At 59.2% G+C, this 25,642-nt stretch overlaps 2 protein-coding genes across 5 annotated transcripts; one reads left to right on the top strand and one right to left on the bottom strand.

Annotated features, from left to right (window-relative positions):
- The first annotated feature begins 638 nt into the window (after positions 1-638).
- LOC139680427 (bactericidal permeability-increasing protein-like) lies at positions 639-5,541 on the top strand. Its single transcript, XM_071573008.1, has 16 exons — positions 639-690; positions 1,707-1,838; positions 2,058-2,172; positions 2,257-2,385; positions 2,478-2,633; positions 2,765-2,828; positions 2,943-3,003; positions 3,194-3,285; positions 3,378-3,623; positions 3,730-3,789; positions 4,244-4,411; positions 4,596-4,663; positions 4,947-4,989; positions 5,180-5,243; positions 5,320-5,396; positions 5,474-5,541. Exons 1-16 carry the CDS (start codon positions 639-641, stop codon positions 5,513-5,515), a joined length of 1,569 nt encoding a protein of 522 aa, XP_071429109.1. The 3' UTR covers positions 5,516-5,541.
- Positions 5,542-6,573: 1,032 nt separating this feature from the next.
- On the bottom strand, positions 6,574-25,390 carry BCL2L1 (BCL2 like 1). Of its 4 annotated transcripts, none has more exons than XM_071572534.1 (3): positions 25,215-25,390; positions 23,636-24,298; positions 6,574-8,326 (listed from the first exon to the last, which is right to left on the bottom strand). In XM_071572534.1, the coding sequence occupies exons 2-3, from the start codon at positions 24,194-24,196 to the stop codon at positions 8,189-8,191; spliced, it is 699 nt and encodes a 232-aa protein (XP_071428635.1). In that variant the 5' UTR covers positions 24,197-24,298; positions 25,215-25,390; the 3' UTR covers positions 6,574-8,188. The 4 variants fall into 4 exon arrangements, with proteins under 4 accessions (XP_071428635.1, XP_071428637.1, XP_071428634.1 ...); XM_071572536.1 differs by having other exon boundaries at positions 23,636-24,293; XM_071572533.1 differs by lacking the exon at positions 25,215-25,390 and adding an exon at positions 24,544-25,049.
- Positions 25,391-25,642: the final 252 nt, after the last annotated feature.

Genomic DNA, 25,642 nt, shown 5'->3' with positions numbered 1-25,642 from the left:
TCGCACTGCACGGCCCGGGCTGGACTCCTGGAATCCAGAGGGTCCCTCCCTGCGCAGGGAGAAGCAGGGCCGGGGGCGGTGCGGGAGGCGCTGCTGCTTGTCCCGTGCAGTGTTCCCTGGTGCCGTCCTTACCCATTCATTGCTGGCAGAGGTGGAATCTCCAGCCGGAGCCGCGGGGAGACAGCTCTGTGCATGCCCATGTGTGTCCACACCACTCTGCCTCTCCCCCTGCCCAAGCCCCGTGTGCCCCACGGCTGAGCCCTCGCGATGCAACCCTGATCATCACCCCCCACTCAGGGTATGGGAACACGGTGTGGCCACGACCGGGAGCTGGGGAAAAGGCTGCCAGAGCCAGAGGAGCCGGCACGGCTGAGCCGCCTGACACGTGCCGGGATGCCGGATGCGGCAGCACCAGGATGCACCAGAGAGCCCCAGGGAGTGCCCAGCCCGCGGGCACCTGCGCCCCAACCGGTCCCTCGGTGTTTTCGTGGGACCTGATTCATCCCGGAAGGATTAGGGACCGGGGAAGTGGGTGACGTTGTGGTCTGACAGGGACCAGGGATGGACATTGATGTCAGAGCCTGTCCCTGTTGTTTGCTGCCACGTACGGTCCTGGGGACACAGCAGAGCTGGGACATATGGCAGGACCTGCGGCCCCCAAGGTGTGGGGCACCGTGCCCCCCTGCCAGGGTGAGTCTTGGCGCAGAGAGTGGGCACCCGGGGATAGAGGGGCTGTGGTGGGCATGGGGCTGAGGGGCAGGGTCAGCGCTGGCCTTTAGGATGCTGCCATGGCCATCATGGCACCTGTGGCTGGTGGCACTGGGGGGGTCTCAGCAAGTGGCAGCTGCTCTCAAGAACTCCATATGGTAGATTATGATGAGGCCCTGGCCCTTCCAGAGGCATCCCTGAGTCCCTCTGGCTGGATCCAGAAGGGCAGCTGGACCCCTGTCAGCCACAGCCCATGGCACTGCCCAGCTGGAGGGATGCCCTCCAAGTGGGGTTTGTCCCACTGACGGTGGGTTTGGGAGCTCAGGCTGCTTCTTTCCTGCAGCTGTGGCTTTTCAGAGGGGATTGCAGAGTTCTGCTCCTGTTCTGACTGTCCCGACCTTCCCATCAGATCCCCAGGGTCTGTCACTGCACCTTGACCACCCTGATCCTCACTGAAAACTGGGTGACCCTACACAAGATTCCCAGAGCCCTTCCCAAAGTGGGAACAGCAGGTGCTCCCCAGTGCAAGAGGGTTGAGCCCTGTTTGCCCCAGTGCAGCCCCCCCATTCCGGGGCCATCTGACTGTGTCCTCCCACTCCTCTGCCCACAGGTACAGCCAAAGCCACGTGTACCCTGGCCCAGCTGGGTCCCTGCGTGTCCCCCCCACACCAGTCACATGCCCCCATGGGGGTCCCTGGCCGGTGTCCCCAGCTCCTGTGCATCCCCAGGGCGGGGGGATGGCAGTGGGTGGTGGGGGACCCCGCCTTCCTCCTCTCCCACGGTGGGCACGAGTGGGGAACGACGGCAGACCCGGCTTCCCCTTTGAGTCACACGTTGGGCAAGGCTGGGCTTTTGGTGGCTGGAGTGCTGTGTTGTCCCCACAAGTGCTGATGTCACACGAGACTGCCTGTCCTGGATATAAGTCTTGGCTTTGCTGGTGCAGAGAGAGGGGGTCTCTGCATCAGCTGTGTGTCCCCAAGCCATGTTGTCTGCTCCAGCCTTCAGGTCCCAGCACCATCCTCAAGGAATCACATGGCTCTGCCTCCTGCTCCTGCTGCCTGTCTGTGTCCCTGTCACCGTCACCAACCCCGGCATCAAGGCCTGGCTGACCCGAAGTGCTCTGGAGTTTGGTGGGTCTGTGCCCCTGACGGGGCAGGGGTAGGGTGGGACAGTGGGGAATGCTGCCCAGACTGCTAAGGATGGGGGATGGAGGGGACCAGTGGGCACTCCCAGGAGTGATGCCAAGCCCACCAGGGATGGAGGAGACATTTTGGACCTGACTGCTCACCTCCCTGGCACCTCAGGTACCCCACCCCTTCCTTAGTGTCTAAATTCCCACTTTGCCCCAGGCCACCGCTTTGGGCTGGAGCTGCTCCAGTCAACGCTGCAGAAGGAGCATGAGCTGAACCTGACAGGCTCCTACAACACCCCACTCCTGGGGACCCTCACCTACGCTGTGCCACGGTAAGAGCTGCCCATGGAGTCCTGTTCCTGTCCCCATCCCTGTCCTGGGCACAGCCCTGAGCCCAGCCTGTCCGTGTTCTGCAGGATCCACATCCATGAGCTGCAGATGAACGACTCCACACTGGCCTTTGCCGAGGATGTGGGAGTGAGGCTGATGGTGCAGCGAGCCCAAATTCGGCTCAGCGCTGACTGGGCAGCCCAGCTGGGTGCCATGTGAGTCCTCATGGGGACAGGGACAGGGACTAGGGTGGCTCGGGGTGGCTTGATGTCACTGCTGTCCCTGTGCTCACCTGCTCTGCCTCCAGCCAGGACGGGGGGTCCGTGGAGCTCCACATGCAGGACCTGGCAGTGGCAGCGGTGCTGGGGGTGAGCGAGGATGGCAGCGGCCGCCCCACAGTGTGGAGTGCTGGATGTGATGCCCATGGCACCGACCTGCACGTGGAGTTTCACCGTGGATACAGGTGATACCAAGACCCCCAGCTCTGTCCTGTTGCTGGAAAGCAGAGACTCCCTGTGCCCCAGACAGGGTGGTGGGCTGGGAGGTGCTGGAGGGTACCCCGGGGTGACCTGAGCATCCCACTCTGCTCCACAGCTGGCTGTACAACCTGCTGGCACCGCTGCTCCAGAGGACCCTGCGGCAGAAGCTGAACAAGCAGGTGGGTGCTCAGCCCCAGTGCCGTGAGGTGTCTGTGTCTCTGTCCCATCCCAGCCCAGTGAGAGGTTTTGGGTCCCCCATCCCTGGGTTTGCTGACACCTTGTTCTGCTTCTAGCTCTGCTACGAGCTCCAGAGGGGCATTGACAGGCTGGATGGTGTCCTGAAGCACATGAAAGGTGGGTGAGAGAATCCCAGCACCGGGATGGGCAGGGTGATCTCAGGGGACCATGGAGAGGGCTGGTGCTGGGTGAGGTCTGCAGGACTCCACTGTGGGGTGGGATCCTGTCAGCCCTGTGCTGACAGAGCTGGGGCTGTGGGAGGAAGATTGTGGTCCTACTCCTCCCGACCACCCCTGTGTCCCTGCAGTGTCCACCCAGCTGGATGCCTTTGCTGCCATTGATCACTCCCTGCTGGGACCGCCAGCCATCACAGCGGAACATGGGGTCATTGCCCTCAAGGTAATGCCATCCTGGGCATCCCTGGGACAGATTTGGGAACAGGGATCGGGAGAGCCTGGCTGAGCCTCACATCCATCCCTCTGTCTGCACAGGGAGAGGTCTTCAGGGTGGGAATGCACCAGAAGAGACTCTCAGCACTGCCAGTGGCACTGCCCATGGCTTTGCCCACACCACTGCCCATGGCACTGCCTGTGTCTCTGCCCACACCCATGCCCAAGGCACTGCCCTTGGCACGTGAGCCCATGTTGCTGTTGGCTGTCACTGACTTTGTTGCCAACTCAGCCGCCTTCACGTACTTCATGGCCGGAGCCCTGCGCAGGAATGTCTCCAGTGACATGGTAGGGATGGCTGGAGGGCAGAGCTGTCCCCACTGGGGTCCCACCAGCGTGTCTGCGTGCCCAGCTCTGCCTTGGCCTCAGCACCCTGACACTTCCTGCCTTCCAGCTCCCCCGGCGGTTCCCACTCCAGCTGAGGACCAAGAACATGGGGGTCTTCTCCCATCAGGTGAGTGGGATGGGACACAGGGAGAAGGGGCCACAGGTGGGACATGCAATAGGACAGGATACAGGCTGGATGGGACATGGGGCGGGACACAGGTAGGATGGGATTGCAGGAGAAACAGAGGATGAGATGCAGGAGGTTTGGACACAGGTAGGAAGGGATGCAGGAGGAACAGGACAGGGGTGGGGGGTAGGGGAAGTGGGAGATGGAATGGTCTATGGGCAGCATGAGACACGGGGGGCATGGGATGCAAGAGAGATGGGACATAGGATGGGACACAGGCAGGATGGGATGCAGACAAAATGGGACACAGTTAGGACATGACCTGGACATGGGCAGGGCAGAAGACACCCACACTCAGCCCAGGGCAGGGCAATGATGGGAACCAGCTGGGACCTTGGGCTGATGGTGGCAGTGCCAGTGTGGCTCTTTGCCATCCCAGCCCTGTCCCCTCCAGCTGCAGGAGCAGTACCAGGACCAGCCCATGGAGCTGCTCCTCTGGGCCCACCAGCAGCCCCTGATCTCCTGCCACCCCGATGCCCTGCATGGGACCCTCTTCAGCTCTGCCGAGGCCTTCGTGGTGCTGCCCAACACCACTCGTGTCCCTGTGTTTCTGCTCAACATTGTGAGTGCTGCTGCTGCCACGGCACAGGGTGTCAGTGGAGCCCAAAGGGCTTGGCTGGGGCTGGCCTGCCTGCACTCCTGGCTGGGGCAGTGCTGGGTGATACTGGAGGAATACTGGAGCCATGCTGGGTGATGATGGGCTGCAGACTCTGCCATGGTCTCTCCAACATCTCTTCTTGCTGCAGGATGCCAATGTGACAGGAAAGCCAACTATCACCAGGAACAGGCTTGGGGGCACTGTGAGACTGACAGGGTGAGTGCCTGATCCTGAGCTGGGTCTGCACTGCCCTGACACATATCTGGGGAACTTCCCCATTCCCCTCCTCTGGCCATTTGCCTCCCTGAGTCCCATTTTGCCTACTCAGATTCCATCCTGCCCCTGGCTCTCATCCATGATAGCTGCCCTGGCACTGTGTCCTCAGCTCAACCCACTCTGCTGGGCTCCCAGTCCCATCATGGAGCTCAGCCTGTCCCTACCCTGGGAAGGGACAGTTCCCATCCCTGTGCCTGGCTCTGACCCTGATCTTGTCTTCCAGGCTCAGTGTGACACAGGTGGCATCAAAGGTGGGCCCAGTGCAGGTGAGTGGCTGTGCCAGGGAAGCCAAAGGGAGTCTTGGATTCCACGTCATCTGGGGAGCAGGGTCTGGGGGGGATCTGGGGGGTGCTGTGGACCCCATGCAAGGCAAGTCTGGCAGAGAACTGAGCCCTGTCAGCACCACAGACCCCTCTGCCTTCTCTGTGTTGTGCTCATGGACTGTCTGTCCTGCAGGTGAAGCCCCTGGAGACCCTACTGAAGTTTGGGCTGTGGCTTTTTGGGGTGCCCAAAGCAAACAGTGAGTGCTGTCTTCATCCTGCCCCACCCCAGCTGCACCAGGGCCATCCCCCCCTTATGACGTTGTCTCCTCACAGAGTGGCTCCGGACTGGCATCCCTCTGCCCCTCCCACGTGGCCTCAACCTGCTCAGCCCCCGCATCTCACTGCAGGAGGTGAGTGCCACCACTGTTCCCTCCCCCTGGCATCCCCCGTGTCCCCCTTTCCCTTCTCTCATCCTGACTCCCTGCAGGGCTTCATGCTCATCGCCACGGACCTGCAATATGAGCCATGAGACCGTCTGCCTCGTGGAAACCTGCCATCCCCATCCCTGTCACCATCCCGATGCCATCGTGACCCTGTGGCTGGCAGAGCTGCCCGCCTGTGGGTCCCACAGACCCCCCCATCCTTGCCAGGGATTAAATCTGGGAGCATAGATCAGTTCAGTGTGCTGTGGGGTGCCTTGGGGAGCCCCCTCAGCCGTGTCCCCCAGACCAGGGCACACGCCCGGCGCCATTCTCGGCTGTGTGGGGCTCCTGCCGTTCTAGAGTGGGGGTTCCGATCTCTGTGGGGGGCTCACGGTGGCTGGGGACGGGACTGGTGACCCCTGGGCACCAGGGTTCCCCCTAATCCTCGCGCTTGTGTTGGCCATGGAGGTCCCATCTGCCCCCGCCCGGCGCATCCGCTGCGGCTGCAGCTCCGCGCAGCTTCTCCCGCTGCCCACGGGATGGTGCTCGTGTCCGTGCGCTCCCGCCGCATTCCGCATCCCGCATCCCGCCGGCCCATGGAGCCCAGCACGGCCCGGCCGCTGCCCCCACGCTCCGGGGGTTCCCCGGCAGCGACAGGAGGGTCTGGGGAAGGCTGAGCTGCACACAGGGAGCGTCCTGCCGTGGGAGGGATGCAGGGGTGGCTCAGTGTCCCCCCGGCTTGTGCCATCCCGAAAAAGCACCAGTGTTTGTGGGGTTTCATCGGGTGTGGGGTTCAAACTGTGCCAGAATGAGCCCCCCACAAGCAGGAGGTGGTGCTGGCAGGACGTTTCCCCTTTGTGAGGTACAGCCCCGGGGATCTTTGTGGGTTTCAGTGAGGCTGTGAGCCCCCTGCCCTCCTCACCCCAATGACTGTGGGTGCTGAGCCCATGGCCCCAAAACCAGCATGTCCAGCCCAGCTCAGAGCCTGCCCGGGGGCTCTCCTGCCCTCATCACCCCTTAGTGTCACCCCACCACCCTCCCCTCAGGACACAGTAAACTGTCCTTGGAGCATCCCAACCCTTCCCTAGGCACAGAGAGGAATCCATTCCCATCTATCCATTCCGTTGAAGGCAAAGTTTGCAAAGACCACAACACCACCAGCAGCTCCAATGACAACTTTATTAGTGGATTCACCTCCACCTGCAATCCAAAGCGTTCAATGGGCTAATGTTAGTCCTCATGTTCCCCGTGTGGGATCTGAGTGGATCCCACATGGGGAGCACAAGTCTGTGCTCAGTGGCCAAGTGAGCCCCCCTGGAGCATTTGGTTCTCCCCCCCACCTCCATCCCAGCTTGGCCTCTGCAGGGAGCATGGCCCCATACATAAATACGGACAGACAAGATAACAAAAATAGCATTGAGTATTCACAAATGAATTAAAAACTACTCGATCTGTACAGAGCAGAGTGCGGGCGGTATGTACATGGACAGGCCCGCGTGGACAGCTTGTGTCTGCCATGGTGGGCTCTGAAGGATGAGGGGGTTTACTCTGGAAGCTATTTCAGCTTAAAGGCTGGAGGTTCCCTGCTCCAGCAGCAGCAGGAGCAAGGGAGGGATGAGGGGGAGGGAAGCCAGACACCTCAGTCACTGCATGCACCCATCACAGCCAAGCACGGCCCTGCCAGGGATCTGCCTGCGCTATGGGACTGGGGGCAAATGGGACAGCACTTGAGAGGCCAGAGGCTCCCACTGTCTCCAAAGAGGCTTCTCAATGGCCAGCATGACTCTCAGCCAGCACCAGTCCTCTCTCCCACCTCCCCTCGGGTTTGCTTCTCTGATGCTCGCTGGGCTTTGCCACCCCTGTGATGGACACCATTCCCTCTGCTTTTTCCAATCCCCAGCTCTGGATTCCTGACCACCACCACAGCCTCAGCTCTCTACAGAGCTCCTTGTGCCAGGAACACAAGGAGCCTGCCCTCCCTGTCTCCCTCCTTTGCCAGCCCAGAGGAGCAGGCTGGGACAGATGAGCACTGCCCCACAGCCATCTACATTCGGAAGGAATAGGAGGAAGAGGACAAGGAACCCTTCCAGCCTGGCACAGCCCTGGGCCTGGCACACCATCCCAATCTGGGACTGGGCGCAGCTCCCAGGAGCTGATGTTCAGGGAGAAGGGGACTTGGGGGGGCTGACTGAGCACAGAGCTCCTCACCCCCTCTGCCTCTTCCTGCTGCTCCCCCCATTCCAGGGATGAGCTCTGTCTGGGAAAGCAAGGATGGGACAGGGATGCTGCAGGGAAGCTCCATCCCACTGTGCAGCCTCTGCCTTTTCCCAGTGCCTAAGTACGCCGAAGACGGGGGTATGGAGCCTGACCCTTGCTCTGGCTGGGGAACCTTATATTAGTGACACATCTACACACACCCACGCACTCACACATGCAAAAATAAGTCTGTTTATTCTCTTCCACGTGATTTGAAGGACCCTGCAGCGCTGGGACACCTTCTAGCCTGTGCCCCACAGCTGCCTGGACCTCCCCAGCATTGGGAGCCGGTGGCTGAAGTGCCGCATTGGCCTCAGCGCCTTTAAAACACAACGGAACAGTAAATAAGACGGGCTACGATAAGAAGGAGCTGGCGGCACGAGGGAGACAACTCGGTGGAGCAGAGCAGGGTGCTCGGCCGGGCCCAGGAGCTGCTCCCCGCGCCGGTGCCGGTGCTCGGGAGCGGAGTGTAGTGGATGTGGCGGTGAAGGCGCAGCCGTCCTGGCGGCGGGGCTGGCGGAGGGTCACTTGCGGCTCAGCAGGGATCCCAGCAGAAGCACTCCCGCCACCGTCGCCCCGGTCAGGAGCCATTTGTTGAAGGTCTCCTGGCCCTTCCTCACCTCGGCAGCAGCATCGTTCCCGTAGAGGTCCACAAAGCGCTCCTGTGGGAAGAGGGAATGGTGAGCAGAGGGGTGGAGTGGGGCAGGGAGGGAAGGGGCAGGAAGGCTGGCAGGAAAGCGGTGGTGTAGAGCAGGCAGATGACAGATGCCTTGTTCTTCCTTGCTCTGAATCATGTACAGAGGGCAGTGGGGGAAGCACAGGACCAGTCATGAGAGAAGAGGATGCCAGAAAGGATTTGTGAGGAGAGCACCACGCGGGCAGGGCAGGGGATGCATCACGTGCTCTTGGCTCTCTAAAATTAGCATTGAAGTGTGATAGAAATCATTGCAGCAGGAACATGTTGGGCTCCATTCCCTGGCTGAGGCCTGAGGAAGCAGCAGTGGGGCTGATGCCCACGGTTGTGGCAGGAGCCCACATGGTACATCTCATCACTGATTCCATGTCCACAGTGAAGCCTCCCACCTCCCTCTCCACACTGCTGCATCCTGGGAAGATGAGCACTCCCACATGCTGGCCCTCACAGGTTACCCCACAACACAAGCTGGGGTTCATGAATCCCTGTGGCAAAGGCAGACACTGGGTCGCCAAGCTACTGCCTTCCCACGGCTTCAGGAGAGCAGGCCAAGCACGAGGCTTGGCCAGGAATGCAGTCACTCCGGCCCAGCTCGTCCAAGCCAGCCACCTCCAGCCCTTCATCTCCAGCAGCAGCAAGAGCTAGGAAGGTTTAGGAAAAACCACAACCCCTCTCACTGTGGCTGGGCATAGGTGACCATGGCCTGGACTGGAAAAGATGGAGGACAGAGAGAGACCATCAGAGTTGAACTGCGCCTGACAACAGGCACAGCTGTGCCCAGGCATCCCCCTCATGGCACACTGCCAACCCTCCTGCTCCCCTGGGCATCAGAAACCTCAGCCCACCCTGAGGAGAGCCTGCTGGGGTCCCACAGCCACACACAGCAGGGCAAGAGGGGTCCCTGGGCAGGCTGCAGGAGCAGGGAAACATATGGCCCAGGATCTCTCAGGTTTATCAGGGCTGAGCAGGAGCTGCAGGGCCAGAGGGAGCGGGAGCTGCGAGCTCCAGGCTCAGGGATCACCAACACCTTGGCGTCAGCAGGGGCTTGATGCCATCGCACCTCCAGCCCATCTTCCCAGCAAGGTCCCCTGTTCCCTGATAAGTGAAAGCAGTTCCAGTAACCCGGCTGCTCTGGGAAAGCAGAGATAAGCCCAGCTGACGCTGAGCTCATGTCACGCCTCACCACTGGCTCCACGCAGACAGAAGCAGCATCCCTGCCTGCTTTCCTGGTCTGGCAGCTCTGCCCACACGCTGCCTCCACCCCTGCCCACAGCCTGTGCACACAGCACTGCGGGGGCCTGGTGTCCAGGTCACATCCAGGTGCCTCTCTGTCACTCATGGAACATGGTGCCAGTCTCACAGCTCCCACAGCTCCAGCTTGCAGGATATCTCCTCGCCTTGCCACACACCTGTGATCAAGCTCACACACAGCCTTTCACAGCCAGGTGAGCAGCAGACCTGCCCACTCCCTCCCAGGGAGCCAGGCTGTGTCCCTGCCCATGGCTACAGGCCTGCCCACCACAGGGGATCTGGTCCTTGATGGGCTGTGCCCCTCAGCACCCACCTGTGCCACCAAGGTGCTTCTCCACCTCCCCTACCTGCCTTCCACACCCTGTGACCATAAAGAAGCATCCATAGACCCAAGGGTAGGGTGTTGGGACAACAGGAACTTTGGGACTTTGCTAACTCACCCCAGGGCATGTCACTGCTGCCGCCTTGCGCAGAGTCCTCTTCAGGGATGTGACAATCATCTCCATGACTCACACCACATACATGGCGTGGCAGAAGGCAGCTCATTTCCCACCATGCCTGCCAGCTGGCATGGGATCCATGGACATGCTGTATTGTGTCCTGGCCCCACGGGAATGGGCAGCTCAGAGGCAGGTGCTGTCCAGGGAGAAGACAAGGGCTGCTGCCCACTGCCAGTCCCTCTGCCCGACCACTTGCTCAGAAAACGGCCAGTGATGTGCTGCAGGAGAGGGACAGGAGGAGAGCCCAAGCCCAGGGAGGGGATATTTCAAATTCTGGCAAAGGAATTCCCTCTGCTGATAGCTGGTATTGAGCATGGAGCTGTGACAGGGCATGGCAAGCAGCACCAAACTGAGAGCAGGCTGGCAGGGATGGAGGACACAGGGAACTGGGGCAGCCTTGTCCAAAACTGCCATCCCTGTAACACTTGTGCCAGTGAAGGTTTAAGTTGGATATTGGGAAAAGGTTCTTCTTCCAGAGGCAGGCTGGGCACTGGAACAGGGTCTCCAGGAAAGTGATCATGGCACCAAGAGTGACAAGAGTTCAAGCAGCATTTGGACAATGCTCTCAGGCATATGGTGAGACTGTTGGACTGTCCTGTGCAAGGTCAGGAGTTGGACTCAAGGATCCTTGTGCAATCCTTCTAATTCAGGATATTCTGTGATCTGTCTGTGCCAGGGCCCTGCCCCAGGGATGGTCCTCCCCTCAGACACACCTCCCAGCCACCCACCCACAGCATCTGATGGATGAAGAGGAGGGAGGCTGCACCCTCACAGTGCAGTCCCCAGAAAAACTACTTTCCTCAGGGAGTGAGTAGGACTTGCCCCATTAAGAGTCCCAGACATTTCCACAGGCTCCTCCTGACCCATGGCAGGGATGTCCCCACTGTTCCCAGGAAGGCTGCAGTGGTGGACAGGGCCATGCACCCACCTGGCCTCTCCATGGGACTGGCACCAGGAGAGGGCCCCCTGGCAGGGCAGGGAGCCAGGAAGGGCTGGCAGCTGGCTCTCCGTGCTGCTTTTTCCATGGCATGTGCCACTGAGCTTGTGGAAAGGCAGTTCCAAGAAGCACGTTCTGAAGCCCTTACTTCTAAGAAAAGGAAGTGTTTGCTGGAGGAGAGATAAATGGCGTATGGCAAATGCAGAGCTATCGGGTACTACAGATGGAGAGGAGCAGGGCTGGGGGCTGGCATGGGCAGGGACGGGACATGAGCCCCTCTCCTTCCCTTGGGAAAGCAGCAGCAGTTGCTGGATCCACAGCTGGGGGTCGCAGGGGACCTGAGGACAGTGTCTTGTCCTTCCTTGGAGAAACTGCCCCAGGAGCTGTGATAGCTCAGCCCCTGCACAACTGAGATTCCAGATGTGTCCCCTGGGAACCAGATCCCAGACCAGAGGGAGTGGGAAAACAGGCAGGAGTATCCTCCCTGCCTGTTCTAGAGGGGGGTTGAAGGTTAGGGAAAGGCAGCTTGCTCTGTTCCCACACCACCCCAGGCCTCAGCTGCTCTGCACCTGAAGCCCAGCACTCCCAGGACCAATCCTGACCTCTCTGTCCTGGTGTTTGGGATCTCAGGCTAGCCCAGACACGTCCAGATATTTCTGGCCTCCCCCAGTCACCTTTATCTGAGAGGAAATATTTGGAATTCCTGAGTCAATCACAAGGACTATGGTAGCAACAGCACTCAGTGTCCCAACCACTGTTGCTCTCTCCGAGTGCCTCTTCCACCCGAGGGGACGGGCTGTTCCACTGCTGAACACCCTGTTCCACCGCTCAACACCCGTCACATCCCCTCTCCCCCCTTGTGACTGACACGGCTCAGAGGAGGATGCTCTGGGGCAAGCGATGAGGAAGCAGAGACGTTATTCCTGGGCAAGAGGCAATCCCCTGCCTTCACCCCTCCTCCCCAGAGCTGGGCAAGGAATCAACGTTTGTCTTGCTGGAGCCTAAGCCAGCACTTGCTGGGGGAATTGGGGTGAGGGTGTGCCTCCCTCCTGCTCCATGTGCCACTTGCATGAGGCAGAGGACATGAAGAATAAGGCTCCACCACCCCACGGAGGTGGGGCAGGGAGGTTCTGCAGTGCCAAAGGTTTGCTGGACACTCGCAGTGCCCCAGACTGCAACCCAGCACCAGGGGGGAGGCAGCGACCACTTTAACACTGCCCAGTGGCAACACACAAGAGGGACAAGAGGAGCAGGTCTAACCTAAAGTGTTCTGTCTCAGGTGGGAGAGCAGATTAATGAAGCACAAGATCTGGCTAAGACACCACTGACATCCTGGCCTGGGAAGTGGAACATCTAAAGTTTGAGGCTCTCTCGGTTTCATTGTTTCATTCAGCAGCGCTGCCCGCGCGGGAGGGGGAACAGTTGCTGGATCCCATTCAGGGCGAGCAGAGCAGAGCAGGTTCCTCTTTCAAGATAAGCCCAGCACTTGGAGAAAGAGGATTCAGTGACATCAAGCCATGAGGGCACGTGAAGGAAGCAGATGTGGGCAATGAACCCCCATCTGGCCTCGAGAAAGGCAGGAGAGCAGAGAGGGGAGGGCTCTGGCAGTCTGGGGGCTCAACGCTGGTGTTGCACATGAGACTAAAGGCTATAAAGGTCATCAAGACACCAGAACAAAGCTCTAAAAACCAGCAGAGAAGAGCCAGGTTCTACTGGGAGTATTCAGGTGAACTGGTGGCACTTGGTCAGACTTTGACACAGACTCAGACTCCAGCAGGAGCTCTGGAGCTTCCCCACAGCCCCGACACCCAGCCAGCCTGTCAGTGAGACAGACACCCACAGCAACCCCCTCCGCACACACAACAGCCTTTCCCACCCAAGGACCCTCATGTCTTTTATCAAAAGTGAGTTAGTTCTCCAACTCCTGCCGTGGGACAAGTCAGCATTGTTCCCAGATGGATCAACAGAGATGTGGGGAGTTGAGTGCCTTCCCCAGACCTGCATGCAAGCCAGCAGTGTGAGCCACAGCATCTGACTCCCAACCCAGGCATTCTCATCACGAGGCAATGTTTCCCTTGAAAACAAGGCTGTTTCTGTTTTACCTTCGCTGTAAGTACAGCTGTGTTCCTGCTCAGAGGTCTAAGAGCAACTGCCGGCCAGGAGCAGAGTCATCTGGATGACCAGACATTTGTTAATGAGATGCTGGGAACAGTTTTGTGCTGAGCAGAGAGACAAGGATGGAAAAAGAAAGGCAACAGCTCAGCACAGACCACAACAAAGCCCTCAATAGACAGCAACCTGCTCCCAGAACCCCTTTGAGCTGCCAGCTCACCACATGGGACTGGCATATGTGAACCTGGAGGTGAAGCACAGGGGGGGAAAGGCAGCTGAGAGCTTTAAGAACAAAAGAAAGCATAAGTATTCCCAAAGGATACCACTAGGATCTTGTAAACACCTCTCTGTGGGTCCCTGTGTGATATGAGAGTGGAAGAGACATCCTAGAGGTTCTCCCTCTGCCCTGTTTCCCCTGACACCGTATCCCTGTGTGGCCCCCACCACTGCCAGCCGGGAAAGGAGCGCAGCAGGGAGAGAGTGTGACTGCGTCAGTCACAGCACTGCCTGCAGTGTAAAGACTTGAGGTCAAGGTGAGCCCCAGACACAGGAGCATGCCAAGGGAACCTGCTATCCAAGGCTGAAGACTCAGACCTTCTCCATATAAACACAGAGTTTTATAATGGTTGGAAGGGACCTTAAAGATTATCTAGTTCCAATGCCCCTTTTGAGGGCAGGGAAGATCCGCAGTTCATCCCCCTGGTCCCCACCAGCAACCCTGGGTAGGTTTGGAATGGGGTGGGGAAGGGGCTCTTGGGACAACACTCTGCAGGTGCAAATACTCCAGAGACTCAGCTCTAACTGTTATGCAAATGGTGACCTCCAGGGAAGCAGCTGCTGATCTCCATGACAATGGCAGGGAATGCCACCCACCCACTGCCTCTCCTGCCCTGGCAGCCAGTGGCACTGGGGTCTTGTGGGCACTGGGGTGCTGTCCCTGTCCCCACCATTAATTGAAACTTGTGACTCTGAACGAGGCAGCCATAAATTCAAAAGGGTCAATTAACAAACATTCACTCCTTGATCTCCTCCCACCCAGCCCCTGGGCTTTGCTGTGGGGCTGCAGGGTGGGGGACCCGGCAGGAAAGCTGCCCCTGGGGCCGAAACCCAGCAGATCTTCGGGTCTCCAGCCTAGCCCAGGCCAAAACCAGCTCTTTCCTAACCAGAAACAAACGCTCACTGGCACATTCCAGCCCTAATCCTTGCCGTGGCAGCCTCCTGTCAAACTGGTTTCATCACCAGCTTCAGGGAACCTGCAATAACCCCACACCATTCAGCACAATTTCAGCGTTTTCCAAATACATGAAAGAGGCTCCGGTGACAGCTGTAACCCCCGTCCCTGCCCCGGGAGACTGCTGTGCACAGCACGAGATGGAGAGCAGGGAATTGCGCTCTCCGTTCCAGAAATCTGCTGAAACATTCATGTGTATTAAAGCCGGAGACGATGTGAATGACTAATCCACTTGCATCCATCTTTCATCAGTGTTTCTCCCAGAGCTACCCGGGTTGAGGGCTCCCGAAGGTGCCGCAGCCCCGGCCGGCATCGGTGCCGCTGGGCAGCGGGACGGCTGGCAGGAACACAGCCCGGGACAAAGGCACAGCCAAGAACACATTGGCTGAGCCGGATCCACTCAAGAGATTAGCACCTGCTGGGAATGGGATTGTTTTCCAAAGGGCATTAAGTGGAATAGTCCAAGGAAAGACGGTCTCTCTGATGCTTCTCCCCACCGGACAGATGGTGTCTGAGCCCCGCAGCAGAGCAGCCTTTGTGCGAGGGGCACGCTCGGGGGGCAGGGGCGGCTCCTGCTTTCATGTCCCCGTTATGTGCCGGGCAGCACGAGGGCCATGGCCAGCCCGCTGTGCCGGACAGCACCTCGGCAGGGTCACCCACAGCCGCGAACCAAGCTCAATTTTCACCTTGTCACTGCTCTTCCTGGACGTCACAGCCCCTGTGCAATCGTGCCCTTGTGTAACCGTGGGGAAACCTGTGCCGAGGAGATGTGCCACGCTCACGTGTGCCCGGCTGCCGAGCCACGTTCCCTCCTGCCAGGGGACCAGTGGGTGATGCTGACAGCTCTCCCCGACCCTCACCCACCCTGCAGGCCTCATCCCAAAGGGACTGGCAGCGTTACCAGGGGCTGTGGATAACGGGCAGGGCTGCAGGGAGAGTCCTCAGCGGAGATGGGTCCTGAGGACCCAGTTCTGCCTCAGCCACTTGTCCTCCACAGCATCCCAGAGGAGCGATGGCCAAGCTTCACTGCTTCCCCCTTCAGTCCCAGCACCTCACGAGGCTGCTGTAATTCTTACATGCCACTTGAATGAAAAAAGGGGAAAGGGTGGAGGTGCAGGAAGAGGAGGAAGATGTGCTCATTCTGTTTTCACTTCCTGTTAGTCCACATGAAATCTCAAATTATTCAGGCCACAAAGTCCCTTTTAGCAAAATCCTTGCCTGACTCGAGGGCAGGAAGTGCCACTGGCAGCTGATCCAGCAAACGCAGGAGAGAGCGGTGCAGCATGAGAAGGAGACTTTGTGCTCTGCCCTGGGCTCCTCCATGCATGTTGTTGCATGAAATAATCACTGGCTGGTGCACTGGAAGCTTCTAAATGAGGTCAGTTGCTCTATTAAAAGACATTAGCTCTCCAGCAAGTTTAATACTTGCTGGTATGGCTGGTGAGCCATACCAGCACACAATGGAGGCACTTCCAACAATCCACGATGGCCCATTTACAGGTAGCAACGCCTCATTCTCTCCGTATGTAAGTCATATGTCACCCAGGCGCTGCCCAGGGCCACACACGCCCAGTTTCCACATCCCAGCCCAAACTCCAAGCCAGCTCACCAGGAGTCACACACACAGAGTAACGTCATGAACTGCCACCCGCCGTGCTCCCTGCACAACTCTCGTGGTGTCCCCAGCCCTCCTCACTCAGCCTCAATGGTGGCAAAACCCAGAGAATGGGCAAATGGAACCAGTACCACTTGGAGAAGTGATGCAGGCAGAGAGCTGCCCTGTTCCACCTGAGCGTGACATTAACTGCATTCACATCAAACCAGCCTAGACCTCTTCTCTGGGCTTTTCAACGAGCCCTTTACCCTCCAGCTCCTTCACCCTTCTATGTTCCTTCAGGAAGCAGCACCTCCAGCAGCTTCCTTTCAAGTCCTACTCCAGGAGCCAGGTCCCTGCACAGCTCTGCCCACCAGCCCCTCGCACACTCCTGGTGTGAGCAGCTTCAGCTCCTGCTCCAAGCCCTTCCTGCTGCCAACTTGTCACGTTTTGGAGTATTTGATTTCAGTCTTAAGAGCACCTGCCTGGCAGCGGTAGAGGCAGGGACAACCTGCCTGCTCTTTGTTCTTGGCCAGGTGGAGCACAGAGCAGGACACCTGCCTCGGTTTCCCTCTGAGCTCAGGTGCAGGGCTGTGTCCCAGGGGCCTCTGGGTCCGGCCTAGATCAGGAGTGGGGGCTCAAGAGCTGAGCCCAGCCCTGCTCCCACCAGAGGCTCCTCATCTCCGGGGCTCATCTCCCCGAGCAGGATACTGATGCCAGGAGCTAGCTACTAATTGGATCTACTTAAATCAGCAGCTACGTCTGCAGACACAGCTGAAACACAAGCTTGAGCAGGAAGGAGGATAATGCAATAAATTCAAGCAGATCTCCCCAAGGGAATCGCACAGACCCCTGAAACTTCCCTTTTCACAGATACAGCCTATTACCCTTCCCCGGGCACGCTGTGCAGCGCAGGGACAAGCAGCTGTTGAAAGAGTAACCAGCCCAAAGCCCCCTGAAACACCAAGCTCTCCCAGCTCCCTGCTCCCAGCAGCAGAGGGAAGGCAGACCAGTGACAGCACAACACTCAAACAGTCCCTGCGGCCACGGGAAGCCTCTCTGGTTAACGTTCCGAATCCCGGTGCTCCCTCCCTCCCTCGCTACCCCGGAGGCAGGCAGGCAGCAGCGCGGAGTGCACTGGGTTTCCCATTAAAGAGATCCTGAGAGACAGCACTGGGCTGGTACACGTGAGCACGTGTCCGAGGAAGGCAGGGGCGGCTGGAGGGATGCTGCCTGCACGGGGGAGCTGCACGGGCGTTCCCGCCCGCAGGCAGCCCTTCCCAGCACTGCTCAGCCCTCCGATCCTTTTTTTGCTAACTAAATTAAACATGAGGATTAAATAAGCAAAAATACCTAAAAATAAAAAATAAACTGAGCATTTCCACAGCACAACTAGGTCACAGCTCCCCGGCATGCGAGTCGTGGCAGCCACGGCTCAGCCCCTTGAGCCTCCCGGGTTCAAAACTGACATCTCTCTTAAAAGGCTGCTCCCGAAACCCACACCTGCTCCTCGGTAAGCCCAGCTGGAGCCATCTGCTAACGGCTCTGCCTCCCGGCAGTGCTCGGCACCCTCGCTCCAGAGCACAGGGCTGCTCAGCTGCTGGGGCACAGCAACCCTTCTGCCCACCTGGACCCCGAGATCGCCCTGGCTGCCCCGCTCCATGGGCACACTTCTCCCACACCTCTGGAATGCATGCTCCCTAACTTCAGCTCTTGGCATCCCAAGGATGATTAGGAGCAGGACTTCAGAGAGATCCTGCACCAAGCACCCCTCCGCACATCCTTCCAGGTGAGGAGCAGGGAGGAGGAAGTTTCCCTGTTCAAGGTCAGGGCAGTAAAGCAAGGAGCGCCCTGGCATCGAGGGACGCCGCTTCCCTTTCATGCCTCCGCTCTGTGTGTTAATCTTTAGTGGCTCAGAACAATAGTGTTTAAAGGCAACATCCCTCTCGGGAGGGTGGAGGAGGAGAGCAGAGGGTGGAGGAGTGCATGGCTGCCCTCCTGTCGCCACAAGGCAGAGCCACCCGCAGTGAATACCTGTGCTCTGAATCAGCAGGTAGGGCAACATCCCGGCCGCTCTCAGGATCCCCAGAGGGGACAGAGCAGCTGCCCCCAGCCCCTTTCTGCTCCCACGGCACAAGCCACCATTAATCCCTCGCCTCTCGGTTCAGCAGGTCTGCAACACTTCTTCAACTGATATCCATCCCTTCCCTTCCCCCAGCTCCTCCTGGGAATACTCTGGCTTTACAGCTAGTGGGGAAAGAGCTGTTAGAGAAATACTCCTTGTAACATCGGGATGGGACTGTGCTTACAGCTGTCAGCTGCTTGGTAAAAACCAAAGGAGAGAAGCTCAAGCAAAGGTCTCAGAGCACCACACCACCATTCATCTGCCCTCAGTGTGTGCTGCAGGCGTGTCACCTCTCCCGGGGGAAACCACGTACACAAACTGCACATGAGCTCCATGGAAATCAGGCACAGCACCCCAGACATGTACAAAAGCTGCAGCGTCCATTGGGGAAAAGAGAGCACATTGCTCCCATCCACCCCTTCTGCTGCCCTGGGACATCCCATTGCTGCTGAAATGGGGAGAGCCCCTGGGCAACACTCCGGGGAGGCGGCTCCAGCGCCAGAGAGGAGCAGGACGAGGGGGCAGAATGACATTGCCAAGAGCAGCTGTGAACACAGAGCAGCAAGAAACAGTTTGTTAATTATTTCACAGGTCTTTTTTTAAATGACACTCAGCTCTTCGGATTAAAGAACCTCAGAGTGCTTTAGGAATCCAAGTTGCTAGTGGCTCCCCTGGGAGCCAAGGAAATGTTATCCCTTTCGCTGAAAGACCCCAGGGTTAAGTGGGCTGCTCTGAGCCACGGGCAGGAGCTTGGCTTTCCAGGAGCCTGCTCCAATCACACATCTAAGGAACGTAATCAAACTGCACCGCACACCGAGAGGCAGCACAGAAAACAGGCAGGGCCCCAAAGAAGGAAAACGAGTAAAGGGGGTGAAGAGCAAAGCTCTGAAATCAGCCTTTGCATCGCTCTCGGTCTAGTGGCAGGAATGCTGCTGCGGGCCGGGCAGGAAGCTGCAGTGGAAGTCATTCCAATGGCATTTCCTGGAGAGCACTGCAGAAAAGCCTCCCAGGTCGCAGGCAGGGTGAGGAGCTGCCAGGGCTCTGCACGCTGAACCCAGTTCTCCGGCTGACAGCGAGGAGGATACAGCTACCTGGGCTGGTCCCTCCAGGCAGGACAGTCTGAGCCAAGACCCTGCTGGGAGCTCCCAAGGCCAGGGAGGAACACCTGGGACTGTGAAGGGACAGGCAGGACCCCACTGGAAGGAGGACAGTAATTTTTTCACCCCAAGCAGGAGATGACAAGGGGGCTGTCGTCTCAGTTGCAAGGGATCAAGGCTGTAAAATAACTGCAGAGGACAGAGTGCAAAGCCATAGCCCAGCTGAGACCCACAGACCACTCTGGGGGATTCACAGAATGGTTTGGGTTGGAAGGGACTTTAAAGCTCATCTTGTTCCAACCCTCTGCCATCAGCAGGAACACTTTCCATTAGACCAGGTTGCTCCAAGCCTCATCCAGCCTGGCCTTGAACACTTTCAGGGATGGGGCATCCACAGCTTCTCTGGGCAACTTGTGCCAGGGCCTGCCCATCCTCACAGGGAAGAATTCCTTCCTAATACACAATCTGACCCTGCCCTTTGTCAGTGTGAAGTCATTTCCCCTTGTTCTGTCACTCCAGGCCCTTGTCCAAAGTCCCCTTCTAGCTCTCTTGGGCCCCCCTTAGACATTGGGAGGGGCTGCAATGTCTCCTCAGAGCCTTCTCTGCTCCAGGCTGAACAACCCCAGCTCTTGCAGTTTGTCTCCATAGAATTCATCTCCAAGACAGTGCAGTGAGTCATTGGCTGTGCCCAGTCACCTCCAGTCAGCTCTGCTGTGTGTTGGCCAGCACATGAAACCAATCTCCAACAGGATTAGAAGTGCTGGAACCTCAAACAGGATTAGGAGTGCCGGGGCATCCCCGAAACCCAACATGTTCAAGGCTCAGAAGGGCAGAGCTCTGGCAAATGACACTCCCAGGTAACGTGGTGGCAGCAGGGACAGCTTGGGCAGGGTACCTGGGCAACAGCACAAGGCCAGGAAGCATTTCCCAAGAGCTGAGAATCAAAGTGCAGCTCTCAGCCTGAAACCATTGAGGAGCCTGGAGCCAGAGCACAGTACGAAATTCCAGCTGCACTCTGTCATATGACACAGGCTGAGTCATTTCCTACCATTCAGAAAAAAATTAAAAAGATAGAAAATGAGTTTGCTATACTGAAATCTTCAAAGGGTTTTCCCCAAAGAGAACCACAAGCTTCCAGTCCACTGCAGAGCAACACAACACATGTCCTAGCACATGAAGTCCTGTGTGGCCAGAGCCAGCTGGGAGCCTGGGAAGCAGCAGGCCAGAGCAGGAAGCAGTCCATCCTCCTTCAGACCAGCCCAGTTTGCTGGGATTCAGATGTGACTGGTGACAAAGATCCTCTCTGCTTTCAGTTCTGGCCTGACAGCCCCTTCATACTGGCTCTCACCACAGGCCCCACACACAGGAAACCTCTTGACCTGCCATCCACAGATCTACCCCCATGCCCCTCCAGAACACATTCCTCAAATCTCACTCTGAATGTGGATTTAGCCTTGAAGGAAAAGCTGTCATGCTCTGGAGGGTCACAGCCAGGCAGGAACTACTGCTCACTTTCCTTTCTCAAGCAGATTAGGCATGGTCAGTACATCTCTGCCTGCCAGGCTCTTTCCTGCTCGCTCTGCACTTCCCCCTCCTGCCTTCCCACTTAACCAGATTTCTCCCTCCACGACTCCTGATACCCACTGGGATCACCATTTGAACTTCATGGCTAGTGGGACCTGGTCCTGGCCAAAGCAACTGCCCCAGGAAAGCTTTCTCTATGGATCTGATGGCTTGCCAAGGCAGCAGCTCTCTTCTGGCTGGTTATTAAATGTTCCCCTTGGGTTGCTCTCATTTGTTTGTTTTCCCAGTGCCAGATTGCAGAGAGGAGGGCAAACCAAGGCAGTGACAAAGCACTCCCATGTTAACGCTACAGAGTGAGATTTACCATTTCCCCCTTGCCTCAAAACACGATTTCTCAAGAGAACTGCTGCAGCCCAGCACACAGCAGCCTCCCAAGGCACCTGCACCCCGCAGCCCCCCTCTGCTGCCTTTGTTCCACTGGTGGTGATTGAAGCAGAGCTTCCTACACAACCAGGCTGTGCAGCACTAGTGACAGAGCCACACTCCTTCCCTCTCTCAGAGGGGTTTTCCAGGAAGAGAAGTGCTGCAGAGCCCCGAAGCACAAACCACCTGGGCCCTGCCAAGCAGGCCTGCCACAACTTGCATCCCTCTCACCAGGACCTGCCTGTTGCACCTCTCGGGAGCGCTTTGTTTGCGTGGGACAAGCTCTGACAGCTCCGATGCACCAAACAGGCTCCCTGTGCAAACAGGGCTGCAGGAGAGGGATGGATCCAGCACAGCCAGGGCAGGGTGGCACTCCTCTTACAAGGGAGAGCTGGCAGTGGGCCAGAGGCTTTCTCCCTGCAGCTGGAATTGCGTGAGAGAAGGGAGGGAAACATCCCCACACCCCCACACACACGTGGGGCACTTGGGAGCTCTTATGGCCTCTGTCCCTTGGCAAGGACTGGCACAGCTGCCCCCAAGAAGGGAAGGGTATGGCTGAGACCCCAAACAGGCCCTGGTTGGGGTTTGCAACAGGCTGGCAGCAGCCAAACACCCAGCCCTGTTTTTTTGGTGACTGGTGAGGTGTATCCTCCACACTCTGGCCTTCACCACCCTGTCTGGCTCCCTTTCAGCTCAGCAGAGCCCAGGCAGCAGCACAGCCTGGGGAGGGAAGTTCGAAGGCTTGTTCAAGGTTAGAACAAGAGAGCAAGGCTGTCCCCTGAGTGGGAAACGGCGATTTTCAAAGCAAGAGCTGGAGGGCGGGTCACATAGAGAGGAGTCCTGACCCTTCCGCAATCTGTTGAATAAATATTTGCTCCAAACAATTAATTTAGAGACAGACACAAAAAAATTGAAGAGTCTGAATCGTGATGGTTGGGGGTGGGGAACAGAGGGAGGAGGTATTTCATTCTCTGCAAGTAGGGACCAGTGATTTTCCACCAGTGATTTAATCTAAATCCCCCAGAGAGTTCATTTACAAAAAATCAGATTGCATTATCGCCTAGGTCTCCAGGATACAGCCCAATCCGTCACTAAGAGCAACAGCCACACTAGCTTGGAAACCTCAATTTGATCACTCAATTCCAAGACTAATCTGTGGCTTTAAAAGCCAAGGCCAGGGGGAGGGGGAAGGACCTCTGAATTTGGCCAGGGTTATTTGCGGGATGAGGAGCTAATGGGCCAGATACAGCCAGATGAAATAGCCCCAGAATCGAAACCCAGATCCTCCTCCTTTCCCGAGCAGCCCCACCCAGGCAGTGGCCCAGGGCGGCCACATTCCTGGAATTCCTGCACACTTCCTGAACTGGCTCCCTCTCCCTGGGTGCACCGGCTCCCACTCTTCTCCAGGGTCCCCAGGACTGCTGGCCAGGCATAGGGAGTTGGGGGGAGCCTTTCCTCTGTCAGGAGGGTGCAGAGAACAATGCTGGGCTCAAAGGCTTCTGTCCCGTTCCCAAAATACGGGGTTCTTCTGATGGACTGTGAGTTGAAGGGAGCTGAGAGGCCTCAGTGCCCTGCAAGGAGGCAACTCCCCACCGTTTGGATGCTGATGCCTGACAGCACGAACTCCATCCAGTGGGAACCGGTAAAGGTTAGCCCAGCAGGGAATCACTGAGCTGCAGGAGCCAAATGAAAACTCAGACATCTGTAGGTCATATACCTCCCGCCGGCAGTCCCAGGCTGCACCGCACAGCCGGACCCGGCATTTCAGGAATGCTTCCTGAAGAAATGCTTATTCATGTTAATACCTCACCACTGAGAGCTCCCGGGGTTTGCTGCTGGGGCAGCTGGGAGCGCTGCTCCCTGCCAAGGGAGAAGCAGCTGCAGGTTTAGCAGCTCTCCAGCACAGAGGTTGCCCCCACCTCAGCCCTGGCTCAAACACATCAACTCAGACAGTCCCCAGAGCCCACCCACCCGCTGGGATCTACTGAGGGATTCACTTCACCCTGAGTAAGGCAAAGGGCTGTCTCCAGAATGAAGAAGTAGCTGTTACCTCAGCAAACCACCAGCCAGCCCCCCACGGCACAGCCTGGGAGAGGAGGAAGCTCCACTCCCTGCTGTTAATGACACCAGGAACGTGTCTCAGAGCAAGGACTCTGCTTGAAGAACAAGCTTGGGTGACATTAGACTTCCAAAGGAAAAGAGATCTCTTACATAACAGCCAGGGAGGTGGACAAGGAACAGGGAGAAGGACGCATCTGAGCACAAGCTGCTTGTGTCATTGTGGCAGACTGACTCTCCTGGGACAGTGCTAAGAACAGAAGGAAAGGCCACACACACCCCTTTATCTCCCTTGCAAGGGCCGGGACAAGCACTTAACACAAACACTGCAGGGAGCTGCGCTCCGGTCTGACCGGCCCCACCGCCAGCCTGGAGCGAGGGAGGCCACGGACAGCCACCCCCACAGTGCCCAGAGCAGCTCTTACCCATCCGCCATTCTCCTGGATCCAGGGATCTAAGTGGTCGGTCAAGTACGTGGCCATCCACGACACAATGCGCTTCACCAGTACCCGCATCTCCTTGTCAACGCTCTCCACGCACAGGGCCCCCCCGAAGGAGAAGAAAGCCACGATGCGGCCCCAGTTCACCCCATCGCGGAACAGTTCGTTCACCACCTGCTCGAAGCTCTGGTAGGCCGTGCCGGGGGTGATGTGCAGCTGCGAGGTGAGGTCGCTGAACGCCCGCCGGTACCGCAGCTCGAACTCGTCCCCCGCCTCCCGCAGCGCCTGCCGCACGTCGCCCGCCCGCCGGATCCCGTGCACTTCCAGGCTGCTCCGGTGCACGGTGGCTCCGTTCACTACGTGGCTGGCGGCGGGAGCGTGCCAGGAGGGGCTCCCGTTGAGGACGGCGTCCATCTCGTCCTCCCCCGCCGCAACATCAGTCCTGTTCTCCTCATCCTCCTCCTCCAGCTGGCTCCAGCTGTACCCCTTCTGCGAGAGCTTGTAGGAAACAAAGTCAATCACTAACTCCCGGTTACTGCTGGACATTTTCACACCTGGGGCGCCCTCAATGAGTCCATGGTCCGGGGCACGAGCAGATCAGCGCTTAGCAGGTCCCGGCTTCGCTCACGACCGATGGCAACATCTGACCTTCGCACAGAGGAGGAGAGAGGCACCGAAACGGTTAATGCCACAGCTCTGAGCTGCACCCGCGCCATTACCACCGACGGCTTATCCTTACACCGAGATCACAGCGCAGCTCCCCGCCGAGGCTCGGGAGCCGGCGGATCAAAGCGGCAACGGAGAACCCACCGCAACGCCGCCCACCCGGGAGAGCAGCCCCCCGCCCTCCCCGGCGCCCCCCCGGCTGGCTCCGAGCAGCCCCCAGGTCTCACCGGGTGCGGGCAGCGCCTCGGCAGGCCGGCTGCGGGCCGGGCCGGGGGCGGAGGCGGCTCTCGTTCTGCTGGAGCTGCGGGCCGGCCCGGCCGGGGGCTCCGCCAGTCCCGGAGCGCCGCGGCGGCGGCACCGCCCCCGCCCGCCCCCGCCCCGCCCGTTAAAGGGCCCGGTGCCTCCGCCCCCTCCGCCCGCGGCGGCGAAAGAGAACGGGCAGCGCTGTCCCGGCGGACGGAGGGAATAAACCGATGAAAACCGGCGAGTGGTCGCCACCGGGGCACGCAAGGCGCGGCCTGCCCGGGGGCTGCCGCCTCCAGACCCTGCGTCTTTACGGGAGCCGTCCCCGTTAGCAGCGCGCGGCCGCCGGGACGGTGACACGCGGGAGCGCCGCAGGGGGTCGCCGATCCCTTTGGGCCACCGAAACGTTCCCCCAACGACCAGTCGGCCCCGCCCGGCCCCCGGATCGCCCCTCGGGCCCACCGGGCCGGTCCCGGCCGCCCCCCCCAGGCCGCCGTACCGGGGGGGCGGCACCGCGCACGAGGCTCGACACGTTCACGGCGCGCCAGCCAATCAGCGCCCGGGAGAGCACCCCCGCAGGGCGGGGCCCCGGCAGCGCGCCCTCCCATTGGCTGGGCCGCGTGTCACTCACGGGCCGCCCTGCCCCGCCCCTCACCTCAGCGGCCGGCCGAGGGTCCGCGTCCTTCCCGGCCCTGCCGCGCGGGCCCGGCTGGCAGCGACGCCGGGGGTCGCCGGGAACCCCGCCGGGCCTCGGCCCGATCAGCAGTCCCGGGGCTCTTCCGTCATCGCCCGCCGAGCGGCCGGGGGGGTGCGGCAGTACGGGAGGGGGCGGGAGGGGGGGCTGTGCGCATGCGCACGGCGCCGCGAGGCTGGGCGGGGAGCGCCGGTTGGGCGGTGCGGGGGCGCCGCGCGCATGCGCCGGGCCGGAGGGGACAGTGCGCAGGCGCGGAGGTGCCGGGCGGAGCGCGGGGCTGTGGCGCCCCCTGGCGGGCCCGGTGCTACCGGAGCATCCCCGGCACGGAACCGCCCCCGGGCACGGCCGGGGCCCCTCACAGCAGCACGGGCTTAACCTGGCGGGGTTTG

Source organism: Pithys albifrons, chromosome 18 (assembly GCF_047495875.1).
Source record: "Pithys albifrons albifrons isolate INPA30051 chromosome 18, PitAlb_v1, whole genome shotgun sequence".
Lineage (NCBI taxonomy): Eukaryota > Metazoa > Chordata > Aves > Passeriformes > Thamnophilidae > Pithys > Pithys albifrons.
This window is presented reverse-complemented; position numbering and strand designations above follow the sequence as displayed.